The sequence below is a fragment of the Rutilus rutilus genome (assembly GCF_951802725.1).
Source record: "Rutilus rutilus genome assembly, chromosome: 3".
NCBI lineage: Eukaryota > Metazoa > Chordata > Actinopteri > Cypriniformes > Leuciscidae > Rutilus > Rutilus rutilus.
This window is the reverse complement of record NC_140211.1, coordinates 54,629,909-54,650,341: the sequence shown is the minus strand read 5'-3', so window position 1 is coordinate 54,650,341 and position 20,433 is coordinate 54,629,909. Positions and strand designations below refer to the sequence as shown.

General features: G+C 37.1%; 1 protein-coding gene across 1 annotated transcript; it reads right to left on the bottom strand.

The window, feature by feature from the left end:
- Window positions 1-153: 153 nt before the first annotated feature.
- On the bottom strand, window positions 154-769 carry pth1b (parathyroid hormone 1b). Its single transcript, XM_084404222.1, has 3 exons — window positions 691-769; window positions 510-609; window positions 154-407 (listed from the first exon to the last, which is right to left on the bottom strand). Exons 2-3 carry the CDS (start codon window positions 599-601, stop codon window positions 206-208), a joined length of 294 nt encoding a protein of 97 aa, XP_084260348.1. The 5' UTR covers window positions 602-609; window positions 691-769; the 3' UTR covers window positions 154-205.
- Between the last annotated feature and the right edge of the window lie 19,664 nt (window positions 770-20,433).

Here is a 20,433-nt window from a genome sequence, read left to right as displayed (position 1 = left end):
TGAACATTACAAATAAATAAAAGTACCCTTTGAAAATAAATAAATAAATAAATAAATAAATAAAGACATAAGTAAAGCAGTGCACTTTCTTTCTCCAAGTACAGCAGAATATTTTAATTGACACTTACTGTGTCCTCCCCTCCTGCACTGATGTTACCGAGAAAACACTTTTCATTATTCAGAGTTCATTAGCTTTTCCAAAACATCAGTTCCAGATCGCACTTTCCTCCTTTCTTAAACGTCTGATAGATGGGCCGCTGTTTTTCCCCTTTTGCTCCTTTTGGGAGTCATTTAATGAGGGAATGAGGATATTGTTGAGCTTCAGCTGAAGCCAGTCCTGTCTTTCTAACATCTCCTTGTGCTCCCGAACGTTGTGCATGAGCTGAACTTCACTGATTGACCTCTTGCTGAGATGGAGACACGGACATGGTCAGATTTGAATTGAGATCACAAAACAACAAACACCACCAACATCTCGGACCAATACGTTGCATCCTATTCTCTCTTACCTGAGTGGTGCTCCCTCCAGATACAACAAACTGCAAAGACCCCACAGCACAATGATAAGCACTGGTTTCTCCAAAGAACGTATGGGTAACATAGTGATACCTGTTGGGAAAGTTATAGTAAAGAGACTTTTCATTTCTTCTATAATGTCTATGATAGTGAGGCAATGGCCTCTAAACTTACCAAGTCTTGTTGTCTTTTATTTGACTGCTTTTGTATTTGGTAGCTGCTGTACTGAGAGGGTCCATGTGTTGTCCGGTGTCGTATTTGTGTGTTGGGACTACCCTTCCTCTTTTTATATGCACAAGCCCCCTCCCGTTGGTCATTGATGAGCTATCTGCATTATTGATGGTGATGTCATCCATGCTTTGATGGAGACTGGCATGCACATGACGACACATGACTACCAACGCCCCCCCCCACTAATTCTGTTTTCAACACCTTGGTCGAGACCGCTGTGATCGCGGTGCTGTAGAACTAGTGCCATGTACGGCTATGGCGGTCAGGCAGGGTGCCACCTTCGACAAAGTAAATACATGGTTCATTATATGATGTTCAGAGACTCAAAACACAGTTTCACACACTCTTAAAATTAATCAGCAATTATTAATTTTAATTGTTAGACCCAATATAGATCTCAATATAGTTTATTTGTATATATTTTATTTAATTTTAATTCATTTTATTTTTCTGTGGAATATGCATAGAGAATAATGTGAATAAATATGAATATGAATAAATATTCAATATGAATAAATATTTTTTGTTCTAACTGGCCACTGCAAACTTTTCTTACACTTGAATCTGATGCATTAGTGCCACTGTTGTGAAACGACAAACGCAACGCACAAATATGATATTTTTGATCATATAGCCAACATTTTTTCCCAGCCAATCATTTATCATATGAAAATGATTCCCTAACTTAATTAGGAAAACACAGAGTCAATTCTATAACTCATTTCTCGTGTTTTTTTTATTTATTTTATAACACAACACCATTTTATGATCATATGATTTATTGATTTATTGATTTATTGTTGTATGCCATTCCGGGATTCGGTCTTTGTTTATCAGGTCAGACTGAGGAAATAAGACAAAAGTTCGGTGCCAAACATCATGGTGCAAGCAAGGTCCACCTGAAGTTTAAGTGATCTATGGGAGGTGTACATAACCTTGTCATACTCTCATGGGACACATTAGGTAACCATGAGAGAAGTTTTCTAAATGTGGAATAGGAATGGCTATGTCATGACACATGCAGTAAGACCTAGAAAGGAACCAAACTGAAAGAACCAAAACAAATGTCTATTATATCATTGAAACCTCAAGGGATGTTTGCTATTATATAGCCAACACTTTTTTTTTTAACAGATTGAATCATAATTTAAATAATTCCCCATTAACCGTGTCAGTGCTACTCAGAATCTGAATTTAAATTCAGAATTAAGAACTTAGTAATTATACTTTATAGTAAATATTAATTTGTTTAGCATCAAATAGTGGTTCACAATAAATAATAATGATAGGTAAAAAAAAAATATAGAAAACAATTCTATAGTTTCTATAGAAATTCTATAATAACACAATCCAAATTACATTGAAAAAATCTTTACTTCTTAAATATTGGTAAATGCAAGACTATACAATTTTTAATGAGACGTAAAAATAAAAATAGAGATATCACAGAGGCTGTTCGACATACAGTAGTCAACATTTGAAGTGGATCAAAAAAGTTAAGGTTTTGTTAAAGTAAAAGTTAAATGAAAGGTTTTGATCCACTTGACTACTGTATATGTAAATCTTCCTGACTTAGACTTGCTGGGATAAATCTATAAGTTTCACTGTAACCTTGAAACTCAGAGCATGTCTAACCTATTTTTTCCTGTATTTAGCTAAAGAAAGTATACATTTTCATGCATTTCATGGAAGTATACACGTAAACAATATTGGTCCCAGCACGGAGCCTTGGGGAACATCACAAGTGATTGATGAAGCAGTTCACAGCACAGGTATCTATTCGATTGCTACCACTGTCTCCTATTTTGCATCAAATGTTTAATATTTAATAATTATAATGAGAGCTTAATAATTACAAAATTACAGATTTGGGTTAAGTCAAGACGTTACCCTCAAAACCACATGTTTGTTGAAGCCTGCCATTGCTTAGACAAGGTCTAGGATCTCTTTTAAAGGTTGTGATGAGTGTCATGAAGTATTGCAGTTATTACAGTGTCAGATGAGTTGAGGACGTTGAGCACAATTATATATCACACACATTGTCTCTTGTCTCTTGTTTTTGTTTTTTTGCACCAACCAACAAAGAACAGAAAACACATTGTTGCTCTGCAAAAACAAACGCAAATGTCAATTTTACATTACGGGAAATTTTTTTTATTATTTAGCAGCACATATATTGGCATATCATAATCATTCCTTTCTAACATATTTTTCTGCTTTCTTAATGCTTTATGTACATTAAACAATTGGTCATTTTGGACATAGTTAAACTTGTTGCAAGATGCATCCCATGTAAATATGCTCCAATTAAAGTGGCAACAGGCACAGACAACTTACCTCACGTCATACATTAATAACTTATGTGTTTATGTACCTGAGAGAGGATTGGTATGTAGTACAGACTTAACTCAGCGCTGCACATGTTGAGTCAACCCAAGCAAGCTGTTCTCATTACCTCATGTGGTTACAATGTTTGTCATCTCACTAATGGCATGTAGCAGCAGTAGTGTGCGGGGAACCGCTCAGGATTAAGGTGAAGAATTGCTTACAAACCATTAACAGGGGTCACCCCCATGTAACAATGACAGACATGCAGCATGAAAACCACGCAGGTCTTATTTAAAATGGGCTATAGACATAAAGACGTTTAACCTTTGGCTGAAGCCAGGCCTTAGTTGGGCCTGACAATAATTGGTGAGTTATTTTTAGCTGGGCATGTGTGAGAAATTGAAATTATGAATATGCAACCCCACATGCATTTCAGCTATTCTTTGTTAGACATAAATAATGAATGGCTGGAGACGAAACATATTAGTCTGTAAACGTCTTACAGCTGAAAGTGATTTTATAACCTTGTGCTGCTCTAGTACACTAGAAACATCCTGGGCCCTGCATTTGTGTAATGGATTATCACATTTTTAGAGATCGGAGGATGGTGGGTTATTTGATATTTTATGAACTTCCCATGATCCTTTTGCCATTATCTTGTTTATTTTTATTTTTATTTGTGAGCTGTTTGCTATGGAAGCTTGTTTCCACCACAGAATACATTTTTTTAAAGATAATTGCGACTTTTTATCTCACAATTCCGAGTTTACATCTCGCAATTCTGACTTTATTTCTCAGAATTGCAAGATATAAAGTCAGAGTTGCGACATATAAAGTCGCAAATGCCTGTTATTAAGTCAGAATTGCGAGATATAAACTCACAACTGCGAGAAATAAACTCAAAATTGCATGTTTATATCTCGCAAATCGCAATTCTAACTTTATAACACTCAATTGCAACTTTATATCACGCAATTCTGACTTTATATCTCCCAATTGTGTTTTATAAATTCAGAATTGCATGTTGATGCACTATAGGATACATTGTCACAATGGAAACCTGTTTGCACTTAAAAAAAATAAAAAACATTTTTAAATACCATTTAAAGCATAAAAAAAACACAGCAAATCTGTTTTTAGAATGTTTTAATAGGTAAGTTTTAAACAATAAAAAAATATGATACACAAATAATGGAAATGGTAACAGGCAAAATACAATGGTAAAAATAAATTGTAATTATTACTAATTGTATAAAATTATATGTGACAACATGCCCTAACCTGAGACCTATATCCTTGTCCTGAGAACACAGCCTTTCCATTATAATGTTTTATTGTGATCAGAGTTACACCCTAAAAAAAAAAAAAAAAAAAAAAAACCGAATTGAGACCTTTTATGGAAAGTAATGTGGTACATTACTTTTGCATTACTTTTTCTAACCTGGGTTGGGCTTGCTTATCAGTTTAATAATAAGTTATATTTTTGGCAAATGTAAAGGCCCGTTTGGACCAAAAGTGAAATGAATAAGCCTCAGACTGAAGGAAATGCACATTCACGCCTGTACAGTAGAGTAGGGATGGGCAAATGAAGCTTCATGAAGCACTGAGGCTTTCCCTGAATGTTTCCGGAAAAGATTGGAAGCATCAAGAGTGTCGAAAACAGCGCCATCTTGTGGCAGGTCAAATTTACAGCAGCCATGTTAATGAGCAACTGAGTGCGCAGCGCCGTTGTTTTGTCCATTAAGCACAAATAAAAGCCTGACAACGCTAAATGTTCAGTTTTCTGATAATATAATTAACATATTAAAGTGTGGAAATAAATGTAACAATTATATTAATACTAATTATAAAAATTCCCACAGAGTTGCTTGATGCAAGTAAAAGTTGGTCTAATTATTTTATGGTTTCAATGCTGTTTATGTGTCAGAATATATGATCATGTAACATAGGCTATAGCCTATAGGCTTATTTATTTATTTATATATATATATATATATATTTTTTTTTTATGTTAGCAAATGGAATTAAACTTCCAAAAACCTGTAGAGTAGTGGTCTGTGTTCAAACATTCCGACACGCAAAGTGAAGCATTCACGTAACTGGAAAAAAGTGAGGCTTCGTTTTTCGTTGATCACGTGTTTCTCTGAAAACAATATGCGCTTCATGAGAAAAAGCGCTTTTACCATAGACAGTAAAAGAAATGGACGCAGCGACCCCATTGGATTCAACGGAGAAAAGTGAAGTCAATTAGAAGCTCTCACTTCCTGATGGCTGAGCGTACTGTGCAGACTCAAACAGAGCTTGACGACGTCAGAGAATGTCTAATATGGCGAGAAGTTTCACTCTCACTACACTTCCGGCTTCTGAACTGGTTGCAGTTCCACTCTGATTCCATATGAGGGCGCTCACAGGACGAGTGCAGAATGAATGGAGGTCAATGGCAGTATACCCCTCAAAATCCACTTTTCTCAGGATATAATTTTTTGTCTAGTAATTTGAATGTTGTATTCGAAAGGAGATGCAAAGAAATTACACATTGCTGGGTGTTAGATTTTTTAGAGTCACTTATTTGCTTTAAAAAAGTCTTTCAAAATGTCAATGACGTCAGAATGCTGACGTCATTAGCAGAATGCTAGCGTGTTATGGGCAACAACAACTCAACCTGTAAGAAATCAAAACGACATAAGTACTCGTTCATTCAACTTTCGACCTAAAACCCATGTTGAACTTGCAAAATCTACAATCACATCTGAGATTTCTCAACGGCAATCGGGTGAAAGAGACAAATTTAGCCGTCTAGCCCCATTGACTCCCATTCATTTTGCACTCATGGCGAGCGCCCCCAGTGGAACTCTGGTGGTACTACAACCAAAATTCGGTACAATAGGGCTTAATAGGGAGTGGACAGGCTCTCCGTAGACGGGCTCTGACGACGTAGATGTGACGTGAGCAACCCATCTGTCTTCTAGTAGCTGTGCCAAGAGAAATCTGAATCATTCCCTTCCGAAACTTGCAGAGACGGAGAGTGTGAGTAGGAGCTGTCCATGAGCTATAGGAGCAGGAGAAACTTTTGCTAAGTATTCTGATGAATTATTTTCTCATTTTGCCTCCACGTCCCCCCGATTGCCCGCGAGCTTCTCCTCCTGTCCATACGGTAATCTCTCTACTGTGTGACAGAGAGTCGTGTGGTTATGACGCAATCGTTAGCCTATTTTTAACAAAAACTGCTTCTATGGGGCCGTAACGTAATGGAGCCTTTTATACATTTTCGTGTTTCTTTAGAAATAAATAATGGACAAATGGAGTCTTTAAACGCCTCAGATGTAAAGTTATTCGCTGTCAAAGTGACGCCAAAATGAATGGGAGTCAATGGGATGCTAACAGCAGGTGATGGTCTGCTAATCAATGGCGGCCCCCGGGGAAGCTTAATTTTTTTCAGAAAGATTACCCCCTTGGCTTTTACTGGATACGCGCTTTGAAGCTTCAGTGTCAAATGTAACTTCACTACAGTAGAGGGCGCAGCTCAAACTAACCTTTCAGCTGTGCTGCCATTCTGGGTCGCAGGCGAAGAAAGTTCAACACCCTACAAAATAAAATAAATAAATAAAACACAAATGTGATGTTTATCTAAAGCCATTTTGCTTATTAGTAGGCCAGTGGTAGAATTGGATCACTGAAGACATTGGTTAAAAAAGTGAGATTAAATATACATAAAGTATATTTGTACTATTTAACATGTTAAATAGTTGCAGTTTAACAATATTCCGGGTTTGCATTTCACTGTTTTTATTCATTTAGTGGAATTTTGAATCTTTGTTCAAGTGATATGAGTAAATTAATGCTCACATTTATTCTAGAACTACAATTTAATATCATGTTTACACAGCGCGCACAACGCCTCTGCACCTTTGAAAAAGTAAACACATATGTTTTGTTGTAAATTTAAAAGTAACGCATCACTTTACTAGTTACTTGAAAAAAAGTAATCTGATTACATAACTCATGTTACTTGTCATGCGTCGCCCCCAGCTGTAAAAGCCCCCAATTGTGGTCAATTGTTACAGAATTTACAAATTATCAAAACTTTTATCAAAATTCAACAGCAATTGAGTAGAGATATTCATTAAAAAAAAAAACATAGAGATAACCAGTGCTAATATTTATGCAATTGGAGTTTTGTCCCTAAACCTACCTTAAAACTAGCTACTGAGTTATAACCCTTACCTTCCTTCATTCTCCCTTACTTCATGGATACTGTAACCTTGAATGGTGATTTGATGTTGCAACAATCACAAAATGGAGTTTTCATATCAATACACAGTTTCTTCCTCATTTAGCACACTGACTTTTGACACGGTTACTGGGGAACCATTGAAATTATGATTCAATCTTGTTAAAAAAGTGTTGGCTATAGCAAGTTTTCATTGATATAATAGACACTTTATGTTCAGTGTTTAAATTGTCATAATGGAGCAATTGTTTATACCCCCCACACCACCCCACACCCCACATACACACAATTTTTTTTTCTCAAGGTCAGACATACTATAGCTTGAAATTTATTTCTAAGCCTCTGCATTACTGCATCTAAACTGCAAAACAAATATCAAACTCTTTTCACTTCATGCAATATTTCAGTATGATTTATAATGCCTTTCTAAAAATAAATGACCTGTAAAATGTCCACAAGGTGTCAGTATATGATAATATGTAAAAATGCTCTTGGCTCAAATGATTGGTACTTCCGCATTGATTAATTAGTAAAAACACATCTTATCAACAAGTCAACAATTAGTCATCTGTATGAAAATGAATAGTGCTGATGTAAACAATGAAATAATAATCTTTGGTTTCTATTCCCTTGTGAAAAAGAAGAGTGCTTGAATGTGCACTTGTAGTGTATACTTCAAATTTTAAAAGTATATTTTTTAGAAACCTGTCCTTGCAAATAATATAATATTAATGAAATAAAAGGTGGTGTGTTATTCAATATTACATTTAAAGTTAATACATTTTAAATGTACTAAATTACAACTTCATAATTGCAAATGTTAAATTACTTGAGAAACAAGTTTCAATAGAAATGACTTTAGTTTTCCATAAATGGTTGTTGTCAGTACATTCGGCAGTACACTTTAACCATATTTCAAAGGCAATAGGAGTAATTATAAAATTACACATACTGAAGGTCTGCTTAAGTGGGTTAAAACAGCATCATATTTATTATAAATTTAATAGTACAATTTAATTTAATTGCAGCTGACATGCAATTAACTGTCTGAAACATTTAATTCAGTTCATACTTAAGTATATTCTTAAAGCATGATACACTTGTTTTTTCACAAGGGTACATTTCAGTTATAGTTTTCTTTTGTTTTAATATCACTTGAAGGTATGCCTGTGCTAACAGTTAGAGAGAGACAGAAAAATTCATCCATCCTTTCATCCAGGACCCTGTCAGACTCTGTATCACATGGTCTTCCACAGTCACACTCTTCTTGCGAGTGAGCATGACCTGTTCTGCTCCACAGAGCTGGGTTGTGTCCATGCATAGGGTATTAAACAGATTCCTGACAGACACGCTGTCTGCTAATCCTCAGGAAGAAATGGAGAAAGTCTATCAAAGGCTGAAACATAATGCTTGGATTTCACATAATGAGCAACTGCATGCCTTTTTCCTTGTGATTACTGGCCACTGTAATGGGATTATACTCAATGATGCCATTCAGATCAAGATGGAGCAGCTATAATGAAGGGAAGGCAAAACTCACGTCCCATGTATATTAGACATGGGTCATACATATACATCACCAATTAGACGGAGCTCTCCATTCATTACAGCTGCTCTCAGTGTCTGGTAATGTTCATGAAATCATTTTCCATGTAGACTGTGTATTTGCGTTATTTGCATACCCTGCTAACAGAAAGCCGGCTTATTCTTAATTGCATCCATGGGTAAGAATCCAGTGCTATTATTTGATGAGATCTGTGATTAATTTCAATGAAAATAACAAGCCCTCTGATAATACTCACGCTTTCACTTATACATTAGTAAATCAGCCAAGAAGTCCTTATTAGCATTTTAATTTTTTGGTTGTGGGTTGTAATCACTTGACGAGATTATGTTGTATTAGATTTAAAGTGACACAAAAACATCAATAGAAAACAAAAGGAAGTGTGTGTAATGAGCCATCATTGTCGCTGCATTGACAGACACAAGCCACTGTTTCATTCGCTTTTACAGTCGAGAGGTTTTAACTGTGTGTGTTTCTTTCCATTCTTTTGACGCTCCTTCAAAAGTCATTCATGCTTGATCGCACTGAGCTCTTCCTCCTCGTTTACCAGCTTAATATCAACCCATAAGAAAGGAAAATCACAAAGGAGATCTCTAAAATATCTTAATCGCTTCTGCTATAGACACCAATGAGTTTAAATGGGCACCTTTGAGTCTCTTGCTTTTCTTCTGGGGGGAAAAAAACAGTAGAAAATTCAACATGAACTTAAAGTCCCCCTGTGGTGCAAATCAAGTTTTAAATGTTGTTTATATGTCTATGTGGTGTTTTAAATATGCTTTAAGACAAACCATGTGCAAATTCATAAGTCGACACCATTGATGAGTTTTTTCTCCTTAAAACTGCAGAGAACCAAAGACAGTCTCAAAAACACGGTTTGAAATCGCTGTCACGTAGTTACATCGTGTACAAAGAAAATCGCATCAGCCTAGAAAATCGCAACTTTTCATTTTCCGTCGGTCGTAGTACACAATGTAACTAAAGAAGAGTCCAGTTTTAAATATGAAAAATATCGAAACTCTTTGGTCATTTTTTTGAGAGAGATGCTAATGGTCCTGTCCGATTCAATGTTCTATGCTAAGCTATGCTAAAAGTGGTACCGCCAGACCCGGAGATCGGCTGAATGGATTCGAAAACGGTAAAACTCAACTGTTTAACTCTGGGGGAGTTGTAAAATGAGCCTATTTCCAAAAAAAGTGGAGTATCCCTTTAATGAGGCAAGGGTGTAGAGTTACATACAAGCTATTTTAAAGCATCAAAAACGTTTAAATATGTAATTTTGGTGATCAAAGATGAGTTTTAAGGGATACAATTATTGACTACAGGGGGACTTTAAAAATGTCTTATCCAATTCTTTCAGGACAAATGAGTCATTGTATAGCTTTACTATGTCAACAACTGTCACATTTGTGTCAACTTTTATTGCTCCAAATATACTTTGGAGAAACATCTAACACTATGTGTTGATATTCAAATGGGAAATAATCGAGAATGCCACAAAGTCAAATAATTCAATGAAATGAAATGTCAATAATTAAAAAAAAAGTAAATGAATCCGACTTTTACATTCTCTGTTATGTGAGACAAAATATTGGTTGAAAGAATATAAAACAGTGGCTGAGTGGAGCCAAAAAAATTAAATAAAATGTATAAAATCCTTAATGGAAGAAGGAGCACATGGAGTAAAATAAATGTATCTCCATGAGGGGTGCATATAGCCACAGGTAAAGTGTTTGATTTAGAGCATAAAGCTAATGTATTGTTGTTAATTAGATTCTGGAGAGAGATTAAGAAGGAAACTGCCACATTAAACATTACGTCTGTCATCCTGCAGGAAACCTTTAAAGAGAGGAATCACTCTCACTTATATGAGATGTGATATGATGTGGGAAATCATTACATGGCAACCCGCAGTGAGCAATCAATGCAGTTTAAAGAACCATGATACCATGTGTGGAAAATAAATGGACTATGGGGGGAAATGTGGCGACTAAGGCTGTCATATAATCAGGTAATCAGAGCAAGGACAATTTAACACATTTTTGTTGACTTGATTCTGAAAAAGATGATATTAAAGGTGCACAATGCAGAACCCCCAAGGAATGGCGTCTTTATTTATCATTAAAGAGTCACCCTAGCCTGGGTGCCAGCCCGAACCCCGCCCACAACATTTTGTGGTCGGGAAGTTCGGTCTGGACTCGCTCCGTTGAGGAGCTATTATGCCCGAACAAAAATTGTTCGGACCAATCAAATTGTCAGGGCGGGCTTTATACGATGATGGACAGATGAGCAACGGTAACGTAATCGTCCACGTCACCAAAGAGCGCTTGATTTGAATTAGTTTACAACAAAGACGACTGCTGCTGGAGAATTGAGATTTCACGAGTTCACATTTACAAATAAGTCAGATAGAATAAATGCGTATATAAGATTTCACACAAATAAGTCGATAGAATAAATGCGTAGATGACGTGCTGTCCGAGGAGAGGGCTGTGGGCTCGGTAACCATACTCCCCCGTATTCCTGGTTGTGAGAGAACAAGACAAGAGTGAGGATTCGGGGTGGTGGAGGGATGCTGAAAAACTGTCAAGGAGTGTTAGGTAAGTTTACAGAGTGAATATGCTTCCTCATGCTGATAGATAGGGTAACGTTAGACATGGTATTGTTTGATGACAAGTTGATATTGGATTGATTATTTGTACGTGCTCCTCCCGAACTTTGTTTATGAAACATCATGTGTAGATTCCGCCATCGCGTCTGTTATAGAAGATATCGACAGCGCATTCATTTTAAAAGAGGAACAGAGAGCCGCGACATTTTGTTGGTTGAAAATATGAATGAAGAACATATATGCGTCATTTACTCCGTTGCTCTGATTGGTTGTAGGTCTATCCAATTGAGTGCAGAGTTTTTTTTTTCCTGGTTCGGTTGAGACACACCCCATAATCAAATTTCTATGGAGAAGTATCAGACTCACATTCTGACTAGAATCTGAGTATGACGACGTCAGGCTAATGAAACCCCCTCTTTCAACTCAAGCTCACAAACTTTTTGAAAAATGCAACTTAAATGGGCGTGGATGGCTGTGAGAAGAAGGAGGGGAGTGGGTGTGGTATGGAACGGCAGGAGGGGGGGACTGTCATTGCCAGTGGCCCATGCATATCGACTGTCACTAAAAATCAGTGGTAAAACGTGAGGAAATGCTAGATTTTTTTAAAGCTGGCAAAGTTAAAGTCTAATGAAATACACTGACACCTTATTTTTGTCCTTTCAAAAGTAACTGAATGCCCTGCTACATATATTATCCTACAGTAATCATAATTGTATTTAAAACATATAAATGTACATGTATATGTATAATTATGTCATTATAAAATATATATTTGTTTATATACACACTATAAATGCATATATTTGAAAATAATAAATTTTCCGCTTAAAAAAAAAAACCTTCCATACATAGCCTACATGTACGCGCCCCCTAAACCCACATAATAAAGATGGACAGTGACAGAAATTTGCACAAATTAAGCATACGTTCCATACAATTGAGGTATTATCTAATATCTCAATTTTAATAACGATCGAGGCAAGTAAAACGGTCAGGGTTACATTTTAGACACACACACACCTCTGAAGCGATAGAAAAGTCCTCGGGACCGCATCACTCGAGTCGCAAGACGTTGCAACCTGCATTGGTGTACAAGGCCGAAGTCCACCATTCTCCAGTTGAATGGTTGCTACACACACACAGTTTAGATGTGTCCGTGGTTGATGGCCAACCAACCGCCCACAGCCAGAGTCTAGCCCTGGCAGTTGCACTGGAACTTTTGCACCACGAAAACAAACGCGCCTCCCATCATTGCCTCTCTCATCTACTACGCGATATCACAGTTTGACATGTCTGTCATTGGAAAGATCCACGTGGTGTCATGAATAATTAAGAGCAAGTGTCTTCTCATTTGATAAGAAAAGTCAGTCACATGAATAATTATGAGACACCGATGAGTCATCAAAGTACTATAGTGCTCTGACGCTGTGACGTGGACACGATGAAGATTTTAAACCCGGAAGATGAAAATAGCGGAAAAAAAACTCAAATTTAACCATTTTCCCCCTACTTTTAAATCTAACAGATGCTAACATTGTCTTCAATGGTGTTCAACACACATACCTCTGTTAAAATCTTTGGTTTAGGGTTTCATGACCCTTTAATTTTCCACTGTAATCATACTATCCGTGAAAATGAATAAAAGTCGTTGGCATTTTACTGCCTCTAGTTTTTAATAAAAAATAATAATAATAAGCACACACTCAAAACCAGTTTTTACAAAGATATTCATCTCCCATTAATGAAACCTTTAGTTATTTTTAAAGCAGTGGTCAGGTGGAGGACTGAATGCACAGGTCTGAGATGGCTGACCGTGTCAAAACTTAAAGGGATAGTTCACTTTGAAATTAATTTTTGATATGTTTTAGCTTACCTCAAGGGCATCCAAGATGTAGGTGTCTTTGTTTCCGCAGTAGTTTCAATTTGGATATTTTTAGGTCAAACCGTTCTTGTCTGTCAGTCATATAATGCAGGTCGATGGTCACTGTCTCAAAACCCAAGCACACGTCCAAATGATCTGACGGCGCGGGCGGGTATAGATATATAAATAGATGTCGCCTTGGCTACGGTTTCGTTCCAATGAACTGCAGTAGCGAAGGCGACATCTAGTGTATACATCTATACCCGCCCGCGGGCGGGTATAGATGTATACACTAGATGTCGCTTGGCTACGGTTTCGTTCCAATGAACTGCAGTAGCCAAGACGACATCTATGTTTATATCTATACCCGCCCGCGCCGTCAGATCATTTGGACGTGTGCTGTGTTCAAGAGATAACAACGATATAAATACTGTTCGTTTTCTCACACAAACCGCTCGTTTCGTGTCTTAGGCCATCAAAGTGTACTTACGATGGGGAATTGTTTAATTTGGACGATGGGGAATTGTTTTAATTTGGACTCTGTGCTTGGGTTTTGAGACAGTGACCATCGACCTGCATTATATGACTGACAGACAAGAACGGTTTGACCTAAAAATATCAAAATTGAAACTACTGCGGAAAAAAAGACACCTACATCTTGGATGCCCTTGAGGTAAGCTAAAACATACCAAAATGTTATTTCAAAGTGAACTATCCCTTTAACAGAGACACTCACTCATATGAAACATGAATGGATTACAAGAACCAATAGACATCTAAAATCCTCCAGTCTTCCCTGAAAAAGCCAGTTTTTATACCTTAGGGCAGGCATTCATTACACCTGGGTCTGGGTTTGATTGATAGATTTAAACTAGATTAAACCAAGCAAACACAGTCACCATATGTTAAAGTTTTATTGCGGTCACACCCAAAATTAAATCACACAACGGATAGTAATGAAGTATTCACAGAGAAATACTCTGCCTTTGTCCTTACATGAACTCAGCCTTACTTCTGTGGAAAAATCAAATGACCGGTTCTGCTTCAGCTTGTGCAAATCAACAACAGATTTCATGCAATACATGACCTCTAATTTCCTCTCTGGGGTGTCAGTTTTTGAAAGCATCTCGAAGCTTTCTGACCGTCCCATATCACTGTCTAATCATCACCATGGCACCAGCACGGCGTGTTCCATCATTCGCTGATTTAATCAAATTCAGTGTGATATCTGGCAGAAACCAGCAAACGTGCGCTCTGTGGATACAAATTAATCATCGTTATAAGTCAGTCCTCAGAACCTGTTAGTCTCTCATTTTAACAGCAATAGGAAAATGTACTGGTACATTTTATTTTAAAAAAGAAAGAAAGAGAAGATAAATATAAGCCCACCTATTTCGACAGCCCAGACTGCGAGCATGAGTGTCACCGAGTGGGTGTTAACAAGGGAGTGTGAGATTCCTCGTCCTCGCTGCACTTGTGAAGTTTACACGCTGCAGTCTGATGTGACAGGCCTCCGTAATCACCTTACGGGTTGTACTACACCACATCAGTGTAAATACCATCCCACTCAGAAGATAACACCGTTCAAAGACAGACACTGCAGAAAGATTCTTGCAAATTAAGCTTGCATTTTATAAAATGTGTGCAATATACAATGGATATAAAAATTCTACACACCCCTGTTGAAACGGATGTTTTTTTTTTGTGATGTGAATAATGAAACAAAGATAAATCATATGCAATGTCAGTGAAAAACCAAAGTGACACATTTTATTGATGCTTTGTAAGCTTTTTTTTTTGGCCAATAGCTCTTGTATAGCATGCAACCAAAAATATGTCAGAATAATCTTAAGAACAGCTGAGATTTATTTGGAATTAGTATAGGTCACTTCAGATAAAGACAGGTATGAACTATTTCACATGAGCTAGATGATTTAGTCATTCTGAAGCAATTATGAAAGGGTGCGCGCACTTATGCAGTTAGGTTTTTTTATATACATATTTATCTTTTTTTTTTCTCTGGTTTTCAGTGATATTACGTAGGTTGTACTTTTAAGGTGGAAAATATCTTTCTGATATGATTTATCTTTGTTCTATTTTTCATCACAAAAATTTCCACTATGACTTTGGGGGAAAAGTCAAATGAACAGTTATATTACAGATGAAAATGGTTAAATGCTGCTCTGTAACGACAACTCTCGGAGGGTTTGGCTCTCTGTTCTTTCTTTTGGTATATTGCATGTTCAGATATTCATTCTGGGATCCATGAAAGAAAAGAGTTTTACACCAGACACTCTTTTCCCAAATGGTGAAGCTTCATCTTCCTTCCAAAAGATGTCACTTTAGCTCTTTAAAGCTCCATATTTCCGTATGAGGGTTATTTAACTGCTGCTAGTCATAAATCCAACCAGTTGTTCTATCACAGCTTAATATAAATCAACAGGATTATTCTTAACAGTGCTTTAGATAGTTTATGCAGTTGTTCTCAACAAAATGAATAGGACTACATAAAGGAAAGTAATAAATACAAGTGGGGTCTCTTTAACAATATATAGAAATAATGAAAAAAAGAACAAAATATTCTGAACAAATTTTCTAATCTAAACATTTACATCATGCATAGGTGTTTTTTTCCTCCTCAAAACACTTATTCAGAGGCCCAAACTGAGCAAAAATATGCAATTTAGTGCAGCTGCTGATATTTATATGGAGTAAGATGAAATTCTGAGAGCTTACAGTGTAAAGCAATGAGATCTTTATAAAAGTACAGCAGACTGCTTCAATGCATATAAATATCAGATGTCACTCTTTATCTTCCAAACATATAAAGTTTTGATCAGATATGATACAGTAGGCGTTGAATGAACTACAAAAAAAGCAATGGTAAGAGATTTAACAATATAGTACAAAAATATATCTCATTAGTTAAAGATTTATATAGCTCAGGTACTGTGTAGAAAGCTAATTAGCCTCACTATAAAAATCTCACGAATAATTGTGAAATCTTATGATTATTCTGGTCTCGCAGCACCATAATCAAATATTCATTTTCCACATATCAAGTACAAAGTTCATGCATGTTATTTATTTGCATCTTCTGTGTAATGACACACCTCACACTTACATTTCAATTTGATAGCAACAGTTTGTTGAGTGAGTGTGTTTACTTAGAAATCCAGAGAATGTACAAGAGTAAAGCTAGAGGAAAAACACAGAGGCAAGCGAGCGCTCCGTACAGAAATAAACAAATCTCCTGTGAGTATGTACCTGCAGGATGTTTTTGTGCGCTGAGCCATGCCGAATCCGGCGAGCCCAGAGAGAGAGAGCGAGGAGGGAATAACACGTTTCAAACCAGGATTGTGCCTTTCTGACGCTTGACTGATGGACAGTCTGACTGACAGCTTACCCTGGAGCAGTAGACCATCACAGTTATGGCTGTCATGCACCTTTTGTTATGTGAATTCATGCCGGATTTGATCAAATTAGGATGTATCAAAACTACATCCTAACATTTCTACCTGATGATTCAGGTAACATACTCACACTTGTACATTCATGCATATGCATGCGTCAGCACCTAAATGTTCTCACACAAAACAAGCACGCATGCCAGCAGATGTTCAGTTGTGATTGAAATTCTGTGCTCAGACAAATCTATTAGCAAAGCATACTAAAAAGGGATAGAAAGTAATCCGTAGAATGCAAATATAATTGAGATAACCTGCAGCCTGAATAAAATAAATTAGAGTTGGTACAAAGGTTAGCTGATTTGAATAATTCATTCCTATTAGCTTGCTGAACCAAAACAAACCTGTCCCTGATCTCTAGTGATAAAGCAAATTCATTCTGTCTAAAATGTCCTTAGCTTTTACAAATACTCTCTTATTCTTCTATATGCGCTTTTAATACTGTTTCTTTTCACTACACACTTCACATAAAACAAGAAATCCATCCTCTGCCCTCACTATACTTCATTTCTAAAGCTGATTTGATTATTCACACATGCAGGATTAGTTTGTTAAAAATAACCCTTAATGGACTAACAGGAACGACAATCCTCCAGAACTTCAGGCTTTATGAAAGGTTCATTGCCAGACATATTATCAGCACAATGGGCAATTAGCATTCAGTGATCTGACTGACCACATGACTGGATATCTAATTAATCAATGAGATTCCCTAGAGAGGCTATTAAAATCATTGGAAGGATGGATGTATGGATAGAGGCATGTCTTGACCGCATTATATCACTTCGCCAAATGATTTATTTGATTTAAAATGTCCTTATACAGCCTAAAACAGCAAAAGAACCAACCAAGCAAATAAATAGTAAACAATAGGATAAATACGACAAATTATTTCCATGTTTTTTTGCGACAAAATTACATGGGAACACTTTATTTTGATGGTCCCTTTTGAACATTATGTTGTCTAATTACCTTTACAACTACATGTTAACTAACTTTCATTAGAGTATTAGTAGACTGTCTGCTTAATATCTGCTAACTCTTTATTGTGATGCTCCCCAACAGACATTCTACTGACTATAAGTAACTTTGCAACTACATGTTAGTCTAACCCGAACCCTACCAGTCTACTAATACTCTACTAACACTCTAATGAGAGATAGTATGACATGTAGGTTCAACGTTATAGTCAACAGAATGTGTTAAAGGGACCATCAAAGTGAAGTTTAAACAATTACGTTTTATTGTGTATGGAAAGCACATACTCTCTTTTTCCTACTCAAACACACACACATACAGTACGGACATACACTCGCACATAAAAGTGCTGTCAGCTCTGCTCTGATGATTTTATCAGTAAAATAGTTTAACAACTTAAAAGCTACATGGCAAATCTCACTAGTGAGGTAATAATGGCACTGTTCTTGGAGAAGATAAACTTACAGTGGAGACACTCTTGCTGAACACTGTTGAGAGACACACTAGCTGGGTTTCCATCCAAACGTGAAGCAAATATTTTCAAAGTTCTTAAAAAAAAAACAAAGGTTCGTCTAAATACTTAATGAATAAGAAAACAATAAACGAGAGCCATCTGAACTCTTCTCGGCTTTATTAAGCATCACACACATGTGACAGGACAACCCTGAAAAACCTGCGACACTCCAAAGTGCGCATGACCCTTGCCTATCTATGGCAAACCCCAAAGGGAAAATGCATTGCACACACACATACAACGAGTTCCAGTACATCCAGAATGAATGAATCATAACAGAATCAAACATAAATGTATAACATGTCTGTTACAACACCATCAGCGGAAACAGCCGATTAGTCACGCGAGTTTAATGTTCGCTACGTCAGAATTTATTCGGCAAATGCGTTTCCACCTCCCATTATTCACATTGACTCTTTTTCATCAAATACCCCCCACCTCAAGCGAGCATACATTTTTTTTTAAGATTAAGGGATCTTTTTTCGAAATTTGTCCGTTTCCATCACTCGTTTCTGATACGATTCACTTCAAAATGCTCATAAAAACAGGGTGATGGAAACATAGCTACTGTCACGGAATGGCTGTGTATAATACAGGCACGATGTAGAAGAACTTTGGAATGATCTTTAATGAGGAACTCTCAGGAGAAACACTTGCACACGTAGCACCCGACAACAAAGACCATCAGAGACTGGGTGAAAACTCAGGACTTAAAGGGGTGGTATAATGCCCTTTCCACAAGATGTAAAACAAGTCTCTGATGTCCCCAGAGTGTGTTATGAAGTTTTAGCTCAAAATACCCCACAGATATCTTTATATATAGCATGTAAAAATTATCACTTTTTGAGGGTGAGCAAAAACGCACTGTTTTTGTGTCTGTCCCTTTAAATGCTGTACATTTGCAGATGTTGTTTATGCTCAAACAGCAACATTACACACTAACTAAAGTTAGAAAAGTGAAATCATAATCAACCATCCCTTTAAATACAACTGACAAACAGAGAAAGAAACAGAGAAAGAAAACCAAAAAGGGTGCCCATGGCTTACGAAGGGCTTGAGAAGGGGGTGGCCAAGGTGGCTTTGGTGGGACAGGAAGCCTACTGGGTGGTTCTGGCAATACAGGGAGCCAGCGAGGTGCAGGCAGCTCTGGGACGGCCTCCTTGGCTGTGGACGGTGTTAGGGGGTAACATAGGACCCAAGGACCAGATGTTTGAAAGAAGACCCGGAGTCAGAATTATAATAAATTGAAGAAAAGTTTTACTGAAGATAGTTTGCAGTTTCATCAGCAGAAGTCACCTTCAAGACTCACACAGGAGTTCGTAGGCCGCCCCGCTTACAGTTACAAAGATCACAGCAGTTATACCCTTCACCAAGGTCTAAGCTACGTCCTTGCTTCAGGTTGCAGTTTCTGATTGGCTAAGAAATAGATAAACATAGTAATTTTCCACACATATACAGATAGATTGAAGCATATCTCCATCGATTAGGCAGCTGACACTCGGACCCTGAAGTTAGGCACGTCGTGACCTTCCGGGTCTCAGATCTGCATTGCTGGGCGCCAGCATGTCCACAACAACAACTCAGTCAATCTCCAGTAATGCCAGTGGTTCCTTAACCTGTAACCAAGAAGACTAACACACACACTGACACACAGCTTTTCCAAGGTTGGATTTGGCCAGGCTCTAACTATAAACAGGAGGAGAGTCTTCTCAAAACATCAAGATAATGCGTTCTTTCTCTCAAGGAGAGCTACACTTTAGTCTAACTGGAAAGTAAGGCTTTAACAAAGAAATGGTCGCTTAAACTATTGGCTTCAATGACCCCTATATGTTTTAACATGTTGAAGACCTTTCTCAAACACAAAACAAGTCCCTATTTCATTTCTGGAAGCCGGGCTAAATAAGCAAGCACTGCATTCAGATATCAAATACAGACATTAAAGAATACATGAAAAGAACATTTCAGTAATCACACTGGTAACTTCTATAACAAACTAAAATCTCCAGAGAAGTCATTCAACTCGTGATATTTAGAAGGACAAATATTGATTAATACCTTGATTATAATCACACATTACATATACATTGAAGCAGCAGTGGATTCCAATCCTCCCCCTTCAACGGGTAGCCAGATAT

What these genes read in the sequence shown, in the direction of transcription:
- pth1b (XM_084404222.1), bottom strand. Translation starts at nt 601, where the DNA reads ATGTTACCCATACGTTCTTTGGAGAAACCAGTGCTTATCATTGTGCTG. An exon ending in CTGGAGGGAGCACCACTCAG is followed by an intron (nt 408 to 509) that starts GTAAGAGAGAAT and finishes TCTCCATCTCAG; the next exon opens with CAAGAGGTCAATCAGTGAAG.